The 19,199-nt window shown below is 41.3% G+C and overlaps 2 protein-coding genes across 2 annotated transcripts; one reads left to right on the top strand and one right to left on the bottom strand.

Annotated features, from left to right (window-relative positions):
- Nucleotides 1-2,182: 2,182 nt before the first annotated feature.
- LOC140231158 (probable G-protein coupled receptor No18) lies at nt 2,183-3,583 on the bottom strand. Its single transcript, XM_072311307.1, has one exon. The coding sequence runs from the start codon at nt 3,581-3,583 to the stop codon at nt 2,183-2,185; it is 1,401 nt and encodes a 466-aa protein (XP_072167408.1).
- A 3,559-nt stretch (nt 3,584-7,142) lies between these two features.
- On the top strand, nt 7,143-18,340 carry LOC140230837 (uncharacterized). The gene is made up of 3 exons (XM_072310980.1): nt 7,143-7,272; nt 15,503-17,460; nt 18,007-18,340. Exons 2-3 carry the CDS (start codon nt 15,590-15,592, stop codon nt 18,218-18,220), a joined length of 2,085 nt encoding a protein of 694 aa, XP_072167081.1. The 5' UTR covers nt 7,143-7,272; nt 15,503-15,589; the 3' UTR covers nt 18,221-18,340.
- Nucleotides 18,341-19,199: the final 859 nt, after the last annotated feature.

Here is a 19,199-nt window from a genome sequence, read left to right on the forward strand (position 1 = left end):
AAAGAGGATCGGCAAATAGTAACAACGCTCGAAAAGGTTCCATCTTAATTTCATGTTTCAGCTACTGGAAGAAATGGTTGCAACCACCCGAAAGAAGCCACGAACTGTAAATTGTAGCATGTAGGTATTCATGCACGCATATATTATATTCATTTAAGTACACCAAGGTTCCACTTTCTTGATGGGTTAGGATTGTCAAGGCATAGGAGCAAATGACAACACAACCGCACAAGATACTGAAGTTATCAGCTTGTATTTACAACTTATCAGGCACACAAACCACAAATAAATTAACATGGTTCAGGAGGTCGCTCAGAGAGCTATAGTACGTGTAAACTATTGAGAATTGGTGCTCTGAACAATCTAACAGGTATACAAGTGTTGAAGTTTGATATTGTTTGGAGATAGACGGTTAAACGAGGAAACCGCTAGAATAAAGTGGGGATAGTAATAATGCTTGGCAAACGCAACAACTTATCCTGACTTAAACTGACTTGTAGGTCTGAAGTTAGCAAGTCACTTGAGGGAAATGGCATAGCTGTTGAAAGTAATTTGTTCAAGATATGCCATTTATCACTACAGATTGTAGAAGTTATGAGTGCTACGCACAGAAGCAACACTTATTTGATCGTCTAAATTTGAGCGCTTTGTCACAAAATATATAGGCCGAATGGTGTATGGCTGCAAATCGAGGAAAGCTATCTATTTTCTTCTATTTTTCTCTTGTTATACACAATCATACGTGTTAAAGTATGTATAGACACACACCACGGATCCACACTAACTTTTTTTTCTCGTGTGGGCTGAAAAAAGAAACGTAGTGGTCCCAAATAAAAGGTAAAATACAAATTCATCTTGTGTTCAAAGTGCCTGATTGGATGATCAAAAGACAGCCTTGTGGAAAATTTGGTGGCCCGATATAATATATACATATATAATTTTTTTTTTTTCATTGGTGGGGCCGGGGTCACCCGGGCCACAACTAATCTCGAGCCCTGCATACATTAATACATACATACGCCAAAGTTTTTTAGCGATACGTACACCACTATCTGAAAGCAGATGTGAGCACATTGGAAGTGCTTGGAAAATTTATCGGCAGCTAGCGACGATAGAGGGAAATTGGTTTGGTCGCGGGTGCAAATTTCCTTTCGCGAGCCACTGATCTTGTGGTCGAATTTTAGAAGAGCGAAAGTCTAGTTTGCCGCCATCAAACATCCCCTAGGAAAACAACAACAACAACAACAACAACAACAACAACAACAACAACAACAACAACAACAACAAAGTATTGCTTCCAAATTTTCTGGATAATTATGTGAAAATAAATATATGCAGTTCCTGACAATAAAGCCGCAGTGAAGCTAAGTGAAACATTTCATGAGACCAATTCGCGTGCTATCATATCGGCTGAGGATAATAAAAGTCAATGCGTATTAATGTTTGATAAAAGAGAAAAGAAAAAAAAAAGACTAGGCGAGCTCAATAATATCATATTCGGCGGAGCATGAATGATTTAGATATCGTGTATAAAAGGCACATCATTTCGGAATGGAATTCGATACAACACTCTAAAAACGCAAATGTTGAATCAACATTTAAAAGGGCCGAGGAGTGACAGCATTTTTGAAGTGTTGCATCCAACTTTTAAAATAACATTTTAAATGTTGAATCTAGCAGGAAAACCAACACTTTGAAAATGTTGTCACTCCTCGGCCCTTTTAAATGTTAATTCAACATTTGTGTTTTTACAGTGAAGGACGTACAGCCAAGTATAGTTCTCAGTCTAAATGTGCTGTATAATTATGATCACACAACAGTCAATAGTTGACTTTTTGCCTGTATTTTTTCCAGTTAATGTAACACCTCTCCCACATGTCGTATCGCCTATAGGTCTATCACTACAGACGTTCGTCTTCTAACAAGTGCAGTGTGCCTATAGTTATTATTGTCTGAGGACAGTGGCGTACAAACAAAAGACTCTGTTATGATATGTCGGGGAAATGTCACGTGGTTGACGTTAACTACCGGAAGCATTTCAGTTACGACGTTGATCCATCAACAATGATGCTTGATGTCTGTCATTTGCCACTGCTTGTGTACACAATGTATTGTACATTATGAGCATCTCTGTGCTTATACCGGCAGTTAGAGTACAGTATAGGTATATTGTTTTCACGGACTAGCACGGGCCTTCCAATAAGATTTTCCGGAAGGCACATCGAAAGTCAATATTAAAGATAGTGTAAATGAGTGGATTCAGAATCGAGTTGCACCATCCTAACCAGGTTAGCACTTGAAATGTCACATCTGTGACGTGACAATACGAGCAGACGCCCACGATGATGTAAACAATAAAGAAGGGCAACCAGCAGCAGATGAAAACCCCAATGACGACGGCCAACACGGCGGCCGTCCGCCGCTCTCTCGAAAAAGAGATCCGTTTAAATCTCGCCCTGCCGCTCTGTCCACTTCTGTTGGAGGACCTTGGCGACAAAGCAACTTTCGTCGCGTCGGACGAGGCGACATCGTTTCGTTCCGACGTGTCAGCGACTGATGATCGATCTCTGGGATCGAGATCGGGAACGTTCAAATTAAAAGGAGTCTGTATTGAGACGCTTGCTGACAAACGAGATCCACTAAAAGTGCTTCCTGGTGCTTGGCAGCCATTACTAGGTGTTGCTGGTGTACCAGCGGGGCTTGACACTTGCAGTTCAAAGGCAATATCAGGACCTGCGACGTTTTTATCGTTTGCATCTTCAGGAAATTGGGCCGACCTGTCGGCTTGCATGTTTCCGTTTGTGTCCGACCCACTCGACTTGTTGGGATGGTTTGCTGAGCTCCGCCTTTTGTGCACGTTGGAATGCAGGGAAGAGAGCGCCGCTCTGATAGATTTCCCGCGCAAGTGTCGTCTGGCAGCGATAAATATTTTCAGGTACAGCGCCACCACAATCAAGCAGGGAATATAGAAAGTCACAGAAGCTGACACGACTGCAATGGCAGGGCGTGGCGAGACTTGGCAAGCGTAATCCTTGCTTCCGGCGAAATTTTCCCCCATTAGGAAGAGGACCATGACGCTAAGGACCAATGAAAGTCCCCAGGTTCCACAGATTGCGATGGTTGCCATAAGAGGCGTTCGTCTATTGACATACCAGACAGGATTGGTGATGGCCATGCATCGGTCTAGGGCGATGGCGCACATGTTCCATGTTGACGCCGTGCACAACAAGACATCAAGCGCCACCCATAGGTTACAGAGGAAAGAACCCAGACGCCAGTGTTTGTCAGTTGCCAACTCTTGGTAAGCAGCGAAAGGCATGATAATGCCACACACAGCCATGTCCGACACGGCCAATGACACGATGAAGCTGTTCGCCACACATCGCAGCTTCTGGTAACGGAAGACGGCGCGACATACAAGACAGTTTCCGAGCAGACCGCAAATGATGACGATCGGGAGGAGAGAGAGCGCAGCTATTTTCGTCGACAGGGACGCTCCTTCGGAGTTGAAAGTTCCATTGCTGTGGACCGCTGGGAAGTCCGGAGTCAGCGAAACTTCGGGCGTGGAACTTGGCCGTGGCATTTCGAACAACTGCATAATAGATGTGAAAAGAACGGATAGAGGCATGAGTGAACAGGCAGAGAAATACAATCATGTACTTTACTAGGCTGATCTTTACAAACATACATGTTTCACTTGAGAAAACAAAGCTTGCTGTTGGGGAAGAGTAACTGATTAACATCACTTCTGGTAGAGGCCCTATATCTATATACAGCTGTAATTCGATGTGGATTCAGTGAATGCAGAAAGTGAGTGTGTAGTTTGAAGAAAAAAAAAATCGTACAAGAGTTGTGGTGTCCAAATTTCCTAACCTATATAGAGGGCGTAATTCTAAGTTTGATCTCTTCCAAAGCATAATTACAGTAATACATCAATGCTTGGGGCCCAATATCATTTCTGTAAATGTTAACATCGGTTAGGGGAAGATTAAATACAGCAACAAAGACAAAGACAAAATCTTCGAAGAACTAAAACCCAACGAAATTAAGAGATCTTGTATCCTGTTATCATTACATTGATGGAAATAATCAAACCTGGGGGTGTTTCATAAAGCTGTTCGTAAAGTTACGAACGACTTACGAGCGACTGGTGATCGGTTCTTGTGCTGAATTATGGAAATTCTGATAAGTATAGCACATCGGAACTGATCACCAGTCGCTCGTAAGTTGTTCGTAACTTTACGAACAGATTTATGAAACAGGGCATACTTCAGACCACCACACCTTTTTCTGTTACACGCCACAGCGACGACGTTGAATACACTCGCACACACACATAAACCTTACGAAGTGAGACACAGCTCACGCGATTTGATCTTTATATTGTGTTGCTGTTATTGTTTTCCTATAATGAAACCTTATAGCAAAAGAGATATGTTGCCAACATTGGCATTCCACGAAGCAACAGGAAGATTTAATGTGGCAATGTGTCATATAGCGTGCTGAGAAGAAAACACGTCACAGCTATGGCGCTGTGCAAACCAGCATGTACCTGACAAAGTTACTACTCAACAGTGCGATAACTCAGTTTCTCCTCGAGCAAATCTTTGCGAAATGAAATAGGCTTTTTAATTCTCTCTTTTGTTCTTGACATGAAGACATGTATGTCTCGCGTGAATCTATCTGAGAGCAGGAGGCATGTATGCAAGAATGTCACGTGGTCGACTGAGTTGGTCTTTTTGTGACTTTTCGTCATATGGCGCCTTAAAGTGATGTCTTGCTGTGCTGATGGTATCGCGACATGTGTACTTGATAGTGACAGACTAAACGAGATTATTGAGAGACTGAACGGGTGGGATATGTTTCTCATAGGTTGCATGACCTCCGATAGAAAGGTTTGTAAAGAAGGTAATATATAAACATCTAAACCAATGATCGATACTGAATTACTGATGGCATAACGAAGCCCACTTGATCCAATCCCTATACCGTCTGTGGATAAACAGATCAGCGCCAAATTCAGGAGATTTTTTTTTTTTTTTTTAATATATGTTATTATTATTCAGGCTGAATTTATTCACACAAATTGCAACGTAAGCCACCTCTCTTCTTCGGAACCAATCCCTCGCCCTTAAAACAGTGCACGTGATAGGAAAAGACTTGTCTTTTCTTTTTTACTTTTTAAATGTGCAATTCTTTTACGAAACAAAGATATTCTCGGCAAATCACAGATGCAGCGAATTTGCGATGGTCCCATGCACGTAATATAATTATAGTATCATACTCGTGCCTGCGTTTGTATGTAGTTGTGTTGTAGTTTCAAGTTCCTCTCAGGGTCTCTCCTTTTTCTTCCGAGGCATACCTAGATTCTATACAAGCTTCTAAGCTTTTCAGTAGGTTTCTCCAACTAAAATCAGTAAGATTTTATTAATTGCATTTAGACACTATAAAATTTGTTTTCGTTCCCCCCAAAAGAAAATTGTATGTCAGATACATTATTTTGATGTTATGCAGTACTTTAAAATAGTATCTGTTCATAGGTTGTATCTGCTTAGTATACTTTAAAACTGGTAATCTCTGCTTGTAATTGGTTTGCTTACAATGACATTACTGTGTTGATCATTAGCAGCCGTGATGTAATCCAAACTTTAATGTGTTCATTTTGTTTACACGTGAAATCAGAAATAAATGTAAAAGCATAAACCATTAAACTACAAAAGCATAGAGGCCTGTGTGAATTTACACAAGCAGATTGGATGTATCATTAACGGGAGGAGTGAACTTGAAAGGACGACTACGTATATCACATGTTCATTTCGGCGAACTCTGTTTTACGATAGCCACGAATTATAAACTTGCGAGCAGTGAGAATTCAAAATACCATTCCTTTTGTTGTAACAATTCCCATGATAGTAAATGAAAATTGTGTGTATCATTGACCTTACATCCGCACTTGGCTACAGTTTGTGTCTGATTTTATATACCAATGAGCTTTTCCCCAGTGGAGAAAAATCTCGTCGGATTATACTCGCTGCACCAACCTCTCCCCATATCCCATACCCCCCCCCCCTCCTCCACCGTGTGCCGTTTTTCGTAGGCCCACGGTATGACAGTGCTGCCCCATTTTTTTTTTTAATTTCCACCACATTTCAGTTTATATCATGATACGTAGGCCAATTTGCACGCTTTGTCTGCTATAGATATACAAGTGTATACAATTTTGCCCTAAACAGGAATTGACAATACGAGGGAGTAGAACACAGGGGCGCCATAATCAAGTGCACTGTCGTATTAAATGGAGGCACCTCGATCGTACCTCCTTGGTTGCTGGACAAGCCCTTGGCTTTAACCCTAACCCAAAATATAGGACTCAGGAGTGCGCTCGTGCTGGTCGATTATGAAATACATGTAATTGAGCAATATTCATACAGGTTGTACGGAAACTGCATTACTTCGCTCGCTCCGGACACGAGCATCTACTAGTATTCACTGAATAGCCTCATAGGCAGACCAAGAGATACAGCGTTGTATCAGAGATAGATTAAAAAAAAATATTAACAAACGCGAGAAGCCAGCACATCGTCACTTCTGAGCGCTAAGTCCATCATGGTGACGTGGAAATGGCAAGTTGTATTTACATGTTTTGGTATGTAGGCCTACGTATTAATACACATTACATAATGCATTCTCGAGTGATGAATCATTGTGGTAAGTCACCCGTGTTGGGAAGTAAAATCCGATATAATTATGTCTGAAAAGCTGACACATGTACTTTTTTTTATGGGGGGGGGGATGTTTTGGGTGGTTATTTTTTAAGAGTGTGTTTGTTTCCTCATGAGAATTCAACCATTCCATGGTCCAGAGTCCATGATCGCGGGCTGCATGATTACAATCATGTATAACCGTGGCCGTATACCCAAATGGGAACCAGCAAACTTCCGCTTTATCCAGTGCCAACTCTCGGTGGTTTGTCGAACGTGTAGAGACCAAAGCCAGAAGTTTCCCCGAGACTTGTACTGCAGACAGTGCTGACAGCTAATAGGATGAGAGGGACACACATCATGCACTGCAGTATCCATAGAGATGTTGTATAGGCCTTTTTCTGGCTGCTCCCCCAAGCTCTGAAGTGATCGTTCATTTAGATTAATTTGTGCAGACGAGCCTCCCCCTGCGTAAAATCGAAGCTGTGCAAAGTACTGTATACATTGGTGCTGCAACAACCGCAGAACAGGATCCAAACACGACGTTTGTATGTAACCAGTCAGAGCATCGGTGAGTACGAATACACTGTACATACGATTCCGCTCTCATGTCAGAGACTTTCCAAAATGTAGGCCGTACTATACTGTCTTCGCATAAGTATAACTTGTCGATGATCATGGATGTTAAAAGCTCGTTTAGGGCATGGTTAGGGCCTATATGGCGGGCTATTATATGGACACGTACCACCGCTCTTTTCTCTTCAAGAAACAGGAAACACACTGTCCCATAGCAAAGGACGTGTGATATATCTTATTTGTACGTACATGAATGCAGCGCACCTAATGTATACGTATTTCCACTGACACTGCTTCATGTGATGCATCCACTGTGTGTGCACCGTGTTGTTGAATGTGGATTTATGCCAATAGGGGGCAGCATGCCAGAATATGCAAAGTGCTCCAAAACACTGCAACAGCACAATGAAAACAGAGAAAACAACAAAGAGTGCAGCACTTCTTGAAATTAGTTAAAATGCCTGAATATGAATAGGAAATGAAAGTGTTTCAGTCAGTGACATTTTGGAAAAGTTCATTTTAAAACTCAATAGGCCAAGTGTACATTGTAATCGATTTTCCCCTTTTTATACGTGCTATCCCACTGAAAATATTTCTACTCATACAAATTAATCGTAATGAAATCACCCACGGATCCCGTTGGTTCATGAAAACGGAATAGAACAAGTTATGAAAAACTAGTTGAAACACACAACACACACACACTTTTTTTTGTTTTTGTCAAACACACACACACACACACACACAGACAGTGGCGGATCCAGGGGGGCGCACGCGGTACGCCCCCCTTTATTTTTCGTTAAGAAAAAAAAAGAAAAAATATAAATAAATGAAACCCGGAAGTGGCACCAGAAATATTAGTTGCGCCCCCACTTTACAAGATTCCTAGATCCGCCCCTGCACACAAGGTTACTTTTCAAATCCATTGTAGCAGGACCTACGTCGCGTGTTTTACGCGCGCTTTGATAGCAAACCACCTATCAAAAGAGAAAAGCCACCATTATCGTACGCGCGCTGTTTCGGTACCCGCGCCTTGCAACTGCTCGTAAACCGGTGATTGCTCATTATCAACTACATCATTGTCACGTGTTAACACGTCGACGACACGACGCCATTTTGTCACAGTATAGTACGAGTAGGCCTACTGCATCAAAATGTTGAACTGGTTGTAGACTGCGGGGTAAGTAGAAGAAACTGCAAATTCGAAAGACTTTCTGGACAAGTAATAAGATGAGTATGTTTGGCTATGTCTTCTATCGGACTCCTCAATCAGCTGTGCTTTCATGAATATGTGGGTTTTTTGTTTGTTTGTTATGTTTTTGTTTGTTTGTTTGTTTTCTTTTTGCTAAAGGATATGATATCAACATTTTTTAATGAGTGTTTTGCTACATACGGCCACGCGTGCCTGCGGCCTGGAGCCTGTGGATTTCAGACTTGCTGAAACAAACGTTTTGATCCTTTTCCACTGTGAAAAATGAATGTTAGTGGAGACAGAGTATTCTCTCCCCTCCCGTAAAAGAAAAAAAAAATCGGTAGAAGTTTAATGAAAATTGTTAACATTCATCCATTCATTCATTCATTCATTCATTCATTCATTCATTCATTCATTCATTCATCAATTAGAGAGTTTTTGAGTTTTAGAATTTCAGTTTTTACGGTCTTCTCGAAACTGAAGTGTTAGAGGCTTGTTTAATCCCCCCCCCCCCCCCCCCGACTCAGCAGATCATCTGTACCGCATGCCCGTTCCCGATTCTTCGGTTTAAAGGGGGCTCGCTTCGGGGAAAATATCCGGAAAAAACCGGGAATTTTTTATTAGGGGTGGATTTCAGATCTTTCCCCTAACAGTCCCGAAATAGGGTCACGTATAGGGTAAAGGTTCAACCCCCCGAAAAATTCCGTAGCCTAATAGGGGGTAGTGCGGCTTCTTGATGTTTGTCCCGATTCTCCCAAATGTGCTTTCTGTGCATGTTTTGTTTCACAGGGACATATATTTTCTCTGGTAGGCCTATATCCATCAAGAGAGAGTCCCTAAAGATGTTGCTGTCCGTGCAAGTGCTAAAAGCGTTTATTGTGTACACTCTTCATCTCTGCATGCATTCTTCCGTCATTTTGGGCAGGGGCGCATCCAGGAATTCTGTAAAGAGGGGTGCCTTTACAAAATTAAGGGGGGGGGGAATGGCGCACCCCCACACCCATTTTTTTCTTTTCATCATACCACCTTTTGTTGTAACAAAAAAAAAAAAAAAAATAGAGGGGTGGGGGCGCGCCCATGTGCGCCCCACCTGGCCGCCACTTGCTAGCTTCCCTAAAAAGAAAAGAAAAAAATCTGCGATGGGGGTAGTTTTGATGGCTTCCTTTCCAAAAAACAGGGGTTAAAATCCTTACCCATTTCCATTCTTAAAGGCATCGTATAGTTTTGGTTGAGACCTAATTTCACGTGAAATAATGAGAAACCTTATATATGAAATATGAAAGAGCATGTAATTCCATGAGGAATTCAACGTTTATTTGATGAAAATTGGTTTTGAAATGGCTGAGATATCCAAAACAGGGTGTTTCTAATAAAGTGTGGGACCCACCTTTTATTACGATCACTTTTTTTTTTAAACTTTGTTTTTGGATGTTCCAGTCATTCCAAACCGATTTTCATCAAATAAACTTTGAATTCCTCTTAAAATGGTATGCACTGTACTATTTCATAAGTGTTTTCTTGTTATCTCGCAAAAAGTTAAAAGCCAACTTCTCATCGCCACCAATACTGTACCATCCTTTTAAAGGGGATGTCTCTAAGAAAGCTTATTTGGAACAAGCATAATTATTGTGTCTATAATACCGTATGGTTACGGGGGGGGGGGGGGGGGACGGGGCCGGGTACCACCATATCCTTATCATGAAAATAAGATGAAGTTAAGATGTCAATCCTGAGAAGTCTCCCGTTGACCATTGACAGGCACACGAATCTTTGCCAGTTTTCCTTTACAAAATGCAATGTACAGGAGAACCGGCATTCTTCCCATCATATGGACGTTTTGCTGTGCTGCTAAGTTGCTCGTATAGCAACTGAATTATCGAACTAAAACTTTACTACAAGAGTGTTTTTATCTATAATAGTGAACAAACCAGAGGTAGAGATGTGAGTTGATGATAGCCATCGCCTATTTTTGCTGACTTTTTTTTTTTTTTTTACGTTTCGTAGAAAAGGAAATAATAATGAAAAAAAAAATGTATGGCTTTGAAATTCCATAAATTTATTCATGGTTTTATTATTCATGGTTTATGAATAATAAAATTTCTTTTTTTTTCACGTCCAATTTATATGGCAACCCCCCCCCTCCCCAACTTCACCATGCAAGTAGGCCCTACATATACATTTTTTTTTCTCTCTCTCTCTCTCGATTAAAGTCTGTTTTAACATGTCGCCGCTGAGCGCCGCTGCATTTAACTTTGATCACAGCTTACTTTGGGTGTGGGCCGTTATGAACCTCTTGTATCTCTACTATGGTATGGACAATTCTTTTCTTTTGATGTTTTTTGTATGCATTCCCTGCATGAAGTCGTGGAAATCGGTTCGTGGATCAATGGATAAGTAGATGGGAAACCCCCTTTGACCGAGCTATTGCGCAATGTTTGGGGGCCTTTTCGAGCCGCTCGTACAGTTCACTGTGCACAGTGCACAAGAAGCCACTATGGCAATTGACCGCTGAGCCAGTATACATGCTGTAGCGTATACGCTTGTAAGTATCCTGTCATGGGGTGTTGGCCAGATACAGAACACTAGCTTTGCCACAATTATCTAAAGCTGTTGTACAGTTGCGTGATATATACTCGAAAGTGTCACACTGTTTTTCATGACATGGCGTTGCGGAGGATCAGTTCTAAATTATAGTGTGTAAATACTTGTATCAATCCTCCGGTCTTCGTGAGTAGGTGTACCTGCAAATGTGATAATTTCTCTGCGAAGAAAACACACAATGGGAACGACAATAAACTATTAGAATGCAAAGAGCGATATACATATGTATGATATGATGTGTGTATGTCTGATGTCATCAGGGGGCTGCATGATAGTCAAACCTGCCTTTGCGGTCATCTGTATTTAGCGGCAACCCAAAGTATGCGGCCGCTGGATGACCCCCCCCCCCCCAGTAGTCATGTTGAACCCAGTCTATACAGCGGCCACCATGTCTAAAACGGCCTCTCTCTTTTTCGTCTCCCTTGGGTGGCCACTATAGACAGGTTTGACTGTAGTCCAATATACTATCGTAGTGTGTGCAGTGGCACTCAGTAATCAAGTTTGACTTTCACAGTGGTGAGATCGAATGAACAAAGTCCAACCTTTAAAATGTGTAGAATTCCCAGTTTTACACACTTTCATGAGCCAGTGATCTTAGGAACAACCACGTAGGCGCTGTATGAAAATTGAAGGACCTGTTGTCAGATGTAATACATTCTCCACAAACCAATCCGAGAGTTTTGAAGTGATGACCTCACATGCCTATTCTGTCTATTATGGCTGCCACCAGGTATATCTCGCTTAATGTGAGAGCATGCTCAAGCTGTAAAATGCCATAACTTTATTGGTTCATTTCTAATGTAATTGGAGATACACATAAACTTACACAAAATGTGGTATTGCACTAAAAAAAGGCAAGACCGACTTTGATTGATTGATTGATTTTATATCTGCATTTCTCTTTCATAAATTAGTCATAATCACTCCAGACGAACATGAACACATTCATAACCATGTGATCTCATGAAATCTTTGCACTTTTAATCTTGCGGATAGCGGATAGCGACAAACAGATGCGGGAATCTCTCTACCATATTTGGTATTTCTCCAACAGGCCATAAATAATTCAGTACAATCAGTACTAATTCATGCTGAACATCTATACAAGGCTGGTTACGGTTTGTTATTTCCCCTTTCTTTTTCAAGGACAAGTCAGTTTGCACACTGTATTACAATGTTTTCCTTTGATTTTTTTTTCTTACCACCTATAATAGACCACAGTTCTGTAACGTATTCATTATATTTTTATGTATGCTTTGTTCACAAAAGTTGCCCTTAACAACCACAAAGCTTGTCGGGGGCTTGCCCAACCTATAGCAATAACTAAGTGATTTCCTGCCTATGGAACTTAATGGGAAGGAACAGGTGAATTAAGTGCTTCTTTACTCAGCTTTAGGAAAAGAAACAAAATATATTAAGTACAGAAACGGTCTGTTGCAAGATTATTATAAGCCATTTCGGGATTCCACTTTAAGCATGAGCAGAAAAAGGTCATTTGTACCAGCAGAGCATTGATGGTTTTAAATTCACTGAGATAAGCATCTATGATGCAATGATTATTCAAGTAATTCTTGTATTAAAGCAGGGCTGCCAACCTTGAGTGAGAGTTTGGCGTGAGACACTGCGAGGGAGCGGAGCGGGCGACCTCCTGGCTAGCGCCTGGCAGCATATCGGCCTGCTGTGCGGTCGTACGTACGTACGTACTACGTACACAGTCAGTGTGTGTAAAGCGATGTAAAGCACATGTCATAGCCATACATGTACTGTAATTTGCCAAAAGTACAAGCTACGCTCACGTGGTATAGGTAGAAACCAATCCGTAATCCAATAGCTCGTCTTTGCACGCGAACCGAAAACGATTATTATTGCTTAAGCTTTACACCCGCGCGGAAAATTTCGAAATTTTGGGCTCGGGCATATCGATATTCGGAATATCAGAGAATTTAGAGATATATTTATTTTTGTAGTCATGTGATTCCATTTTGGGGGTTTAGCGTGATATTTCGTTTATCAGAGTGAGACAGTAAAAATTGGTTAATTGCATGTATCTCACGCTCAATGCGTGAGAGTTGGCAGCCCTGATTAAAGTGGTGCTTGCCATCACATCCACCTGGCAGCAAAAGCAGTACTTGGCAATATCAATAGAAGAAGATTGTCATTACATTCAATGTAAAATAAATGGATGCGCGTTCCGAAGTGTCAATTGATGGATCATTCTGATCACCTGGTCTACGCGAGTATATCCTTTGTTTGAACATGACTGATCAATTCAATGAATTGTTACGTTGGGCAAGCTAATGCATTCTGTTGCTTGAAGACTAGTGGAGTGCGTAATCAACTGCGAAAGAAGAAAGGTCAATTTTGTACCCATCTGTACATGAGCTAACCCCGAACTGGCTTATTCTCATCATGGACCTACAACGTTGTAGGTCCATGTTCTCATGCACCAAGTAACAAACTGAGTAGGCATTACACAAACATAGGCATGTACAGACCAATTCGGTTTGGGTACTATTTTTGTGGTAGATTCTAACTGGGGCTTCAAGTATGCCTAACAAAAAATAATGTATGCACTGACATAGCAACGCACCTGGCCCATTGCATAACCCATTGAAAGTGCTTTTGTTCTTCTTTGGACCCCCCCCCCCCCCACACCAGTTATAGCCGCCATAAGTTACAGCGCTCTGAAGTCGGATTCATCTAAAGCTGAAAAATGGTTCACATAGTTCATTTTTTATTTTGATTATTCATTTCTTTTGACAAGTATTGCTCTACAGTGTATTTACCAGAGGTAAATTAAGCATGTGGAATTAAACTAAAAAGGCAAAACCGACTGAACATAAGTCCAAAAAAAAAAAAACAAAAAACGTGTAAACAAACAAAAAAAGTCATTCCATGATTACCTGAGATTATAAGAACGAGTAGACAGTACACAGACATAGGCATGCATAGCTACTGAAATTGGATGAAAAATAAGGAAGTTATGACATTTCGAAGTTTTGCTTATTTCTGCAAAACATTTCTTGTACAGGAGATATGCGAATGAGTGAGCTAACCTCGTCGTACCCTAACAATTTTCCTTTGATCGTGTGCAAAAAGGTGACGAAAATTCATTGTTTCTGTCAGTGAAGTCTGAAACATGATGTTAATCCCGGTTGAATAACTTTGGAATAGTGATCAGTTAGATATGCGACGGATTGAGCCTCGGGCATAAGTGCGTTTGAATGAAAAACTTGAAATTTCATAATTTTAGTACAAACTCTATGGTATAGTTGTGAGGGAATGAAATGCTCACTTTCCATTTGCATATTCATATTGACTGTTCAAGAACTGTTCCCCCCCCCCCCCCCAAATAGAGAGATTTCAAAATGTCATAACTTCCTTATTTTTCTTCCGATTCCGATTACAATTATACCGCTGAACTTGTAATATTTTACTATTTTACATTTTATAATCCTCCCAGATGTTTAAGGTCATCCGATTGTAAATTGCTTTTTGTTCTAAAAACGAAGAAATCATGGGGGGTCGGTCATTTGCACACGCTGGACCTTACCTGTGGAATCAGTTGCCTCAAGCTATCCGTTATATTTCGAACGTTGACTCTTGTAAAGTTGCCCTCAAGACTCATTTGTTCGTAACCGTTTTCCAGTAGAATTGTATATTATGATTTTTTTTTTCATCATCATTATTGTGTCATTCATTTTCATGTGCTATGTTGTATGTAATGATTTTTGTACTTCATAACTCACTTTTTCTACTGCGCCTTGAGCACTTTAGTTATATGGAATTGGCGCATTGTAAGTACCTTGTATAATAATAACAGTAGTTATAATGATGATGATAATAATAATAATAATAATAATAATAATAATTATTATTATTATTATTATTATTATTATTTTTATTTCTTATCACACTTTTTTATATTTGGACTCGATTTCCCCTCTAAGTGATTCATTCCAGAATGGTTGTTGTCCTGAACAGTGGGTGTTTTTTATGATGTCAGACAGATGAATACTTTGACTTTGTTTACGAAACGTACGAATATTGCTAACTTTCCTTTCTTTACTTTTTTCCCACTTGCCTTTTTGCTTTCAGGTGAAAAAAAAAGAGTTATACAATGGATGGCACATTATCATTATAATCTAACGACATCCATTGTACATACTATTTCTCTCTTTTTCATTATGATCATTCACTGTGATTCTGTTAAGTCCGTGCATTTGTAGTCACGCCATTTCTGTGAACTACTTGTGTCAGATTCTCAATTTCTAGCCAAAAATCAATGGATGCACGAACTCCCACATCGTGCCAACATAAGTTATATGGACGTTACTGTTGCATTTCATCATGTTGTTGCAACATTGGCTTGCACGTTACATAAGTAGTCTGCCTTGATGGTTTCACCTCACTTTATTTCATCTCATTTCAGAACATGATAGTCTGCTATCTGCTAGTTGACTACCGACTCTCGTGATATTCGTCAGGGGATCTATCCCGGACAGACTTGCTGAAAAGGATGGCAGACTCAAAGCTCATTGCAGCCATTGGGGGAGAGCTGGAGTGCCCCGTCTGTTCGGAGTACTTCGCAGATGCGCGTTTCCTGTCTTGTATGCACTCCTTCTGCCTCCAATGTCTGGCGAAGTGCGAAAAGAGGTACGGCCGTGGCGGGAGAAAGTCCATGGACTGCCCGCTTTGCCGGCAAGAAACCCATCTTGGCAAAGCAGGCGTTGCTTCGTTAAAGATTGATTACACCAGCAACAAGTTGGCGGCGCGTCTTCTAGAGATCATCGACCAGCGGAAAACGTCTGCAGGTTCATCGGGAGGCAACACGATGACTTGTCAGTCATGTCACGAGGATGGAGCGGTCACCGCCTTGTGCCTCTCGTGTAACAATTTCATCTGTGCAGTGTGCCAGTCCATTCACGCCAAGAGAATGTGCACTCACGAAGTGGTCTCATTGAAAGATTTACATAAGGGAAAGGTGTCAATCGTCCGCAAAAAGACTACTCACACATGCAGCGCGCACGCAGAGAATGCAGAATATTTCTGCCACACATGCAAATGTTACGTTTGCGGAATGTGTCGCCAGTCCGGCCATATCCTGCACTCTTTCAGCAATATTCACCACGGATCTTCTGCGGAGACATCCGACACAAACAAGAAGCGCGACGAAATCAAGCAGGCTGTTCGGCGACTCGATACGACGCTCGGCGAAGTGGACACCAAAAAACGCAGGGTGAAGCGTCTTCGAACGTCCATCAAGCGGAGATACGGTACGCTGAGAGACGAACTCAAGAGCAAACATGATTTGCGTCTCGCGGTGATAACCAGAACCATGAAAGAGAGCTTTAACGAGATGTTACAGCAGTTGAATAAAGACGAAGAAACTGTATTAGCCAAGACAGTCTCCATCGATGAAGAATTGGGACATACGGAGTCACGCGCAAGAGAGGCAAAAAGGGTAGGCGATAATGCACTGGAAGATGGTCAGCACGCGGAAGTGGCTTTCGTGCGTGACTACCTTACGACGATTGTAGCCACCTTTGGTGAGAGCAACTCCTTGGACCTCTCATTAGCGAACACAGCAAAGTTCTCCAAAGAGATTAACGTTCACTTCGACGAACAGACCGAGCTAGAATCGCTGGTATCCTTAGGCCACATCTCCTATCCAGAGGTGTGGCAGGTAATGAGTACGTGTAAGCTACCCGGTTCTCCGGCGGATGTCAGGTCTATGCATTTCGATCCCGCTACTGAGAGTTTCATGGTAGCAGACACGGAGACCGTCTACTCCGTCGATACTTCCGGGAACGTCACTCCCGCGCCCTGGCTCTCCCGAGAGCATGCACAGCTTCAAGATATGGCGGTAAACTCAGACGGATCTACTTTCTACCTGCTGTATAATGATAGCCGTATTATTGTATACGAGAAAGGCGACCCACTCTGGCACAAACGAACCATGAATGTACCAGGAAACCCTTTTCAATTTGATTACCTAATATCTTGTCTAGCCTTGAAAGGCGATGGCCAGGTGTGGGTCGGAGACCAATTTAGCGGGACCGTCTCTGAGCTGTCAGTCCCACCCGTCGTTGTGGTTAACGATATCTCACCGCTGCAGATGGTGTTTGCCAACGAAGGCGAACACCTCGTCGTGGTATGTCGAAGCATCGGGAATGTGGACGACAATGGCGCTGATGCATGGAACAGGGCTGGCGTGGTCGTGAAGATCCTCGATACGTCGGACGACAAAAACGAACATGCAATTCGCCAAAACAACTGGCAGGCTGCAGCCGTGGCCACCAAACATGACACAAGTGGACAGTTTTTCGCTCTGGGGATTTACGTCCTTGAGGATGGGAAGCAGCTGGCATCACTGGCCGTATATGACAGGTATTTCTTATTTTCAGATTAAGTTCGCCTCCACTCCGTTGCAGAGCATGAAGATGTTTGATGGTCGTGACTTCAGGAATGATGAAATGAATAAAATACATGTATGTGTGTTATTAGCTTTGTACGGTATTTAGTTATTGTCCACGAGGAGCCTACAAAATACAAGCTTGGTCTTTCAGCACGTCTCCCCCATTTCCTGCAACTTTGATTTTAATTCAGTTTATATCGTCTGAAAGTGATGCATAGTATTATTCATTTCACGTATTTTTCTGCGTTACTACATTATATTTATGTTGTGTTAGTTCATGTACGTAAATGTTGTGCATATTTGGAAATGAAATGAAATGAAACGAAATAAATGAAATAAAAGTAGATGTCAACGTGAATGTGCTTACAATACCAATCTCTGTAGTGAATACTGGTAGATACACCGATACACCAAGATACATTGTTATGTAAGCATATAATGCATATTCCAGCAAATAAGAATGAAATAAATTATTTGCCATATAATGATAAATTATTTCCTTGCCTACTCCCGTCTAGATTTGGTGAAGAGAAAGAAGTAGTTTTCACAGACTTCGACCTCCCGGTAGATCTGAACACTGGAGGGCGCCCTCTTGTGGCAGCTGCAACTAGCAACACCAAAGTAGCAATATGCACCGGCAATACCGTCATTTTGCTACAGAAAGCGAGTTTTCATGACGGTAACAATATGTCGCCATCCGGAGCTCCTGAACAGTCAGATGCCACTGAGTAAAGAGATGGTGATTGAACCTTTCACTGTAGATCATGACGCAGATAATCTGTTCAAACTTATTCATTCATGATAATTTCCTGCTGACATTTTCTCTGTCATCCGGTGACAAAGAAATAAAGCGCAACCCTCCCCACCCTCACGCCCGTAAAAACAACAAACCAGAATAATGAATGCTACGTGTTCAATATTTGTCTATTTTGCCCCTTTTTCGGTTAATTTTTTCCCCCAAAGTCTCAATGTGTATTTTATTATCAATACAATCCGTACCTTGTATATGTCGTCATAAGGAAATGAACGATAGCGAACAGTGAAAGCGAAGTACTAACCTGTGTATACAGAATTTAATAACAGCAAGTCGCAATTTTACGTGATTTGTGTTTGTTAGTCTTTCTTCTCAAAAAGTCGAGTCTATCATTTTGTGCAATAGAGTGACTGTACATACATCCTGTATGGGGAAACTTGTCAAAATGAGGTTTCATATGAGAAAGTCTACGAGTATAATGTGATCCCGGAAATATGATGCATGTAGTAACTGACAATTACATTTGCTTCAACTAGAACCTTGTTTGCTTTTTTTCGTATTAGAGTAGAATAGGATAAGATTAGAACCTCATGCTGAGGGAGAAGGCTGAAGTCTATTTTGCTCTGTCCAATATTATGTGAGTTATACGTCATAACGTCATACGAAAAATGTACGTATCTAATTTAGTTATTCAAATTTTACTTCCTGTTTAGACGATAAATGCTATCGACAGTTATAGGTTCCTTTGTTATGTGATTGAATATTACTTATGTTTGAATGATCCATATCAGGACCACATGAAGGGGGTCAAATATAACCTGTTGGATTTTTTTTTTTCTCTCAATTTGACTTGCCTGTAAACACCAGCCGCTGTGAACATGCAGAGATGGATACTGAAATTAATGTGTTTTTTTTTTTTTCGGTTTCCTACTATTTGTCAACTTTCATAGTCATTTG

Source organism: Diadema setosum, chromosome 7, assembly GCF_964275005.1.
Source record: "Diadema setosum chromosome 7, eeDiaSeto1, whole genome shotgun sequence".
NCBI classification, from domain to species: domain Eukaryota; kingdom Metazoa; phylum Echinodermata; class Echinoidea; order Diadematoida; family Diadematidae; genus Diadema; species Diadema setosum.

Excerpts from the sequence above, each read along its gene's own strand:
- LOC140231158 (XM_072311307.1), bottom strand. The coding sequence starts at position 3,583 with ATGCCACGGCCAAGTTCCACGCCCGAAGTTTCGCTGACTCCGGACTTC.
- LOC140230837 (XM_072310980.1), top strand. The coding sequence starts at position 15,590 with ATGGCAGACTCAAAGCTCATTGCAGCCATTGGGGGAGAGCTGGAGTGC. Across the intron at positions 17,461-18,006 it reads TCACTGGCCGTATATGACAG|ATTTGGTGAAGAGAAAGAAG; the intron begins GTATTTCTTATT and ends ACTCCCGTCTAG.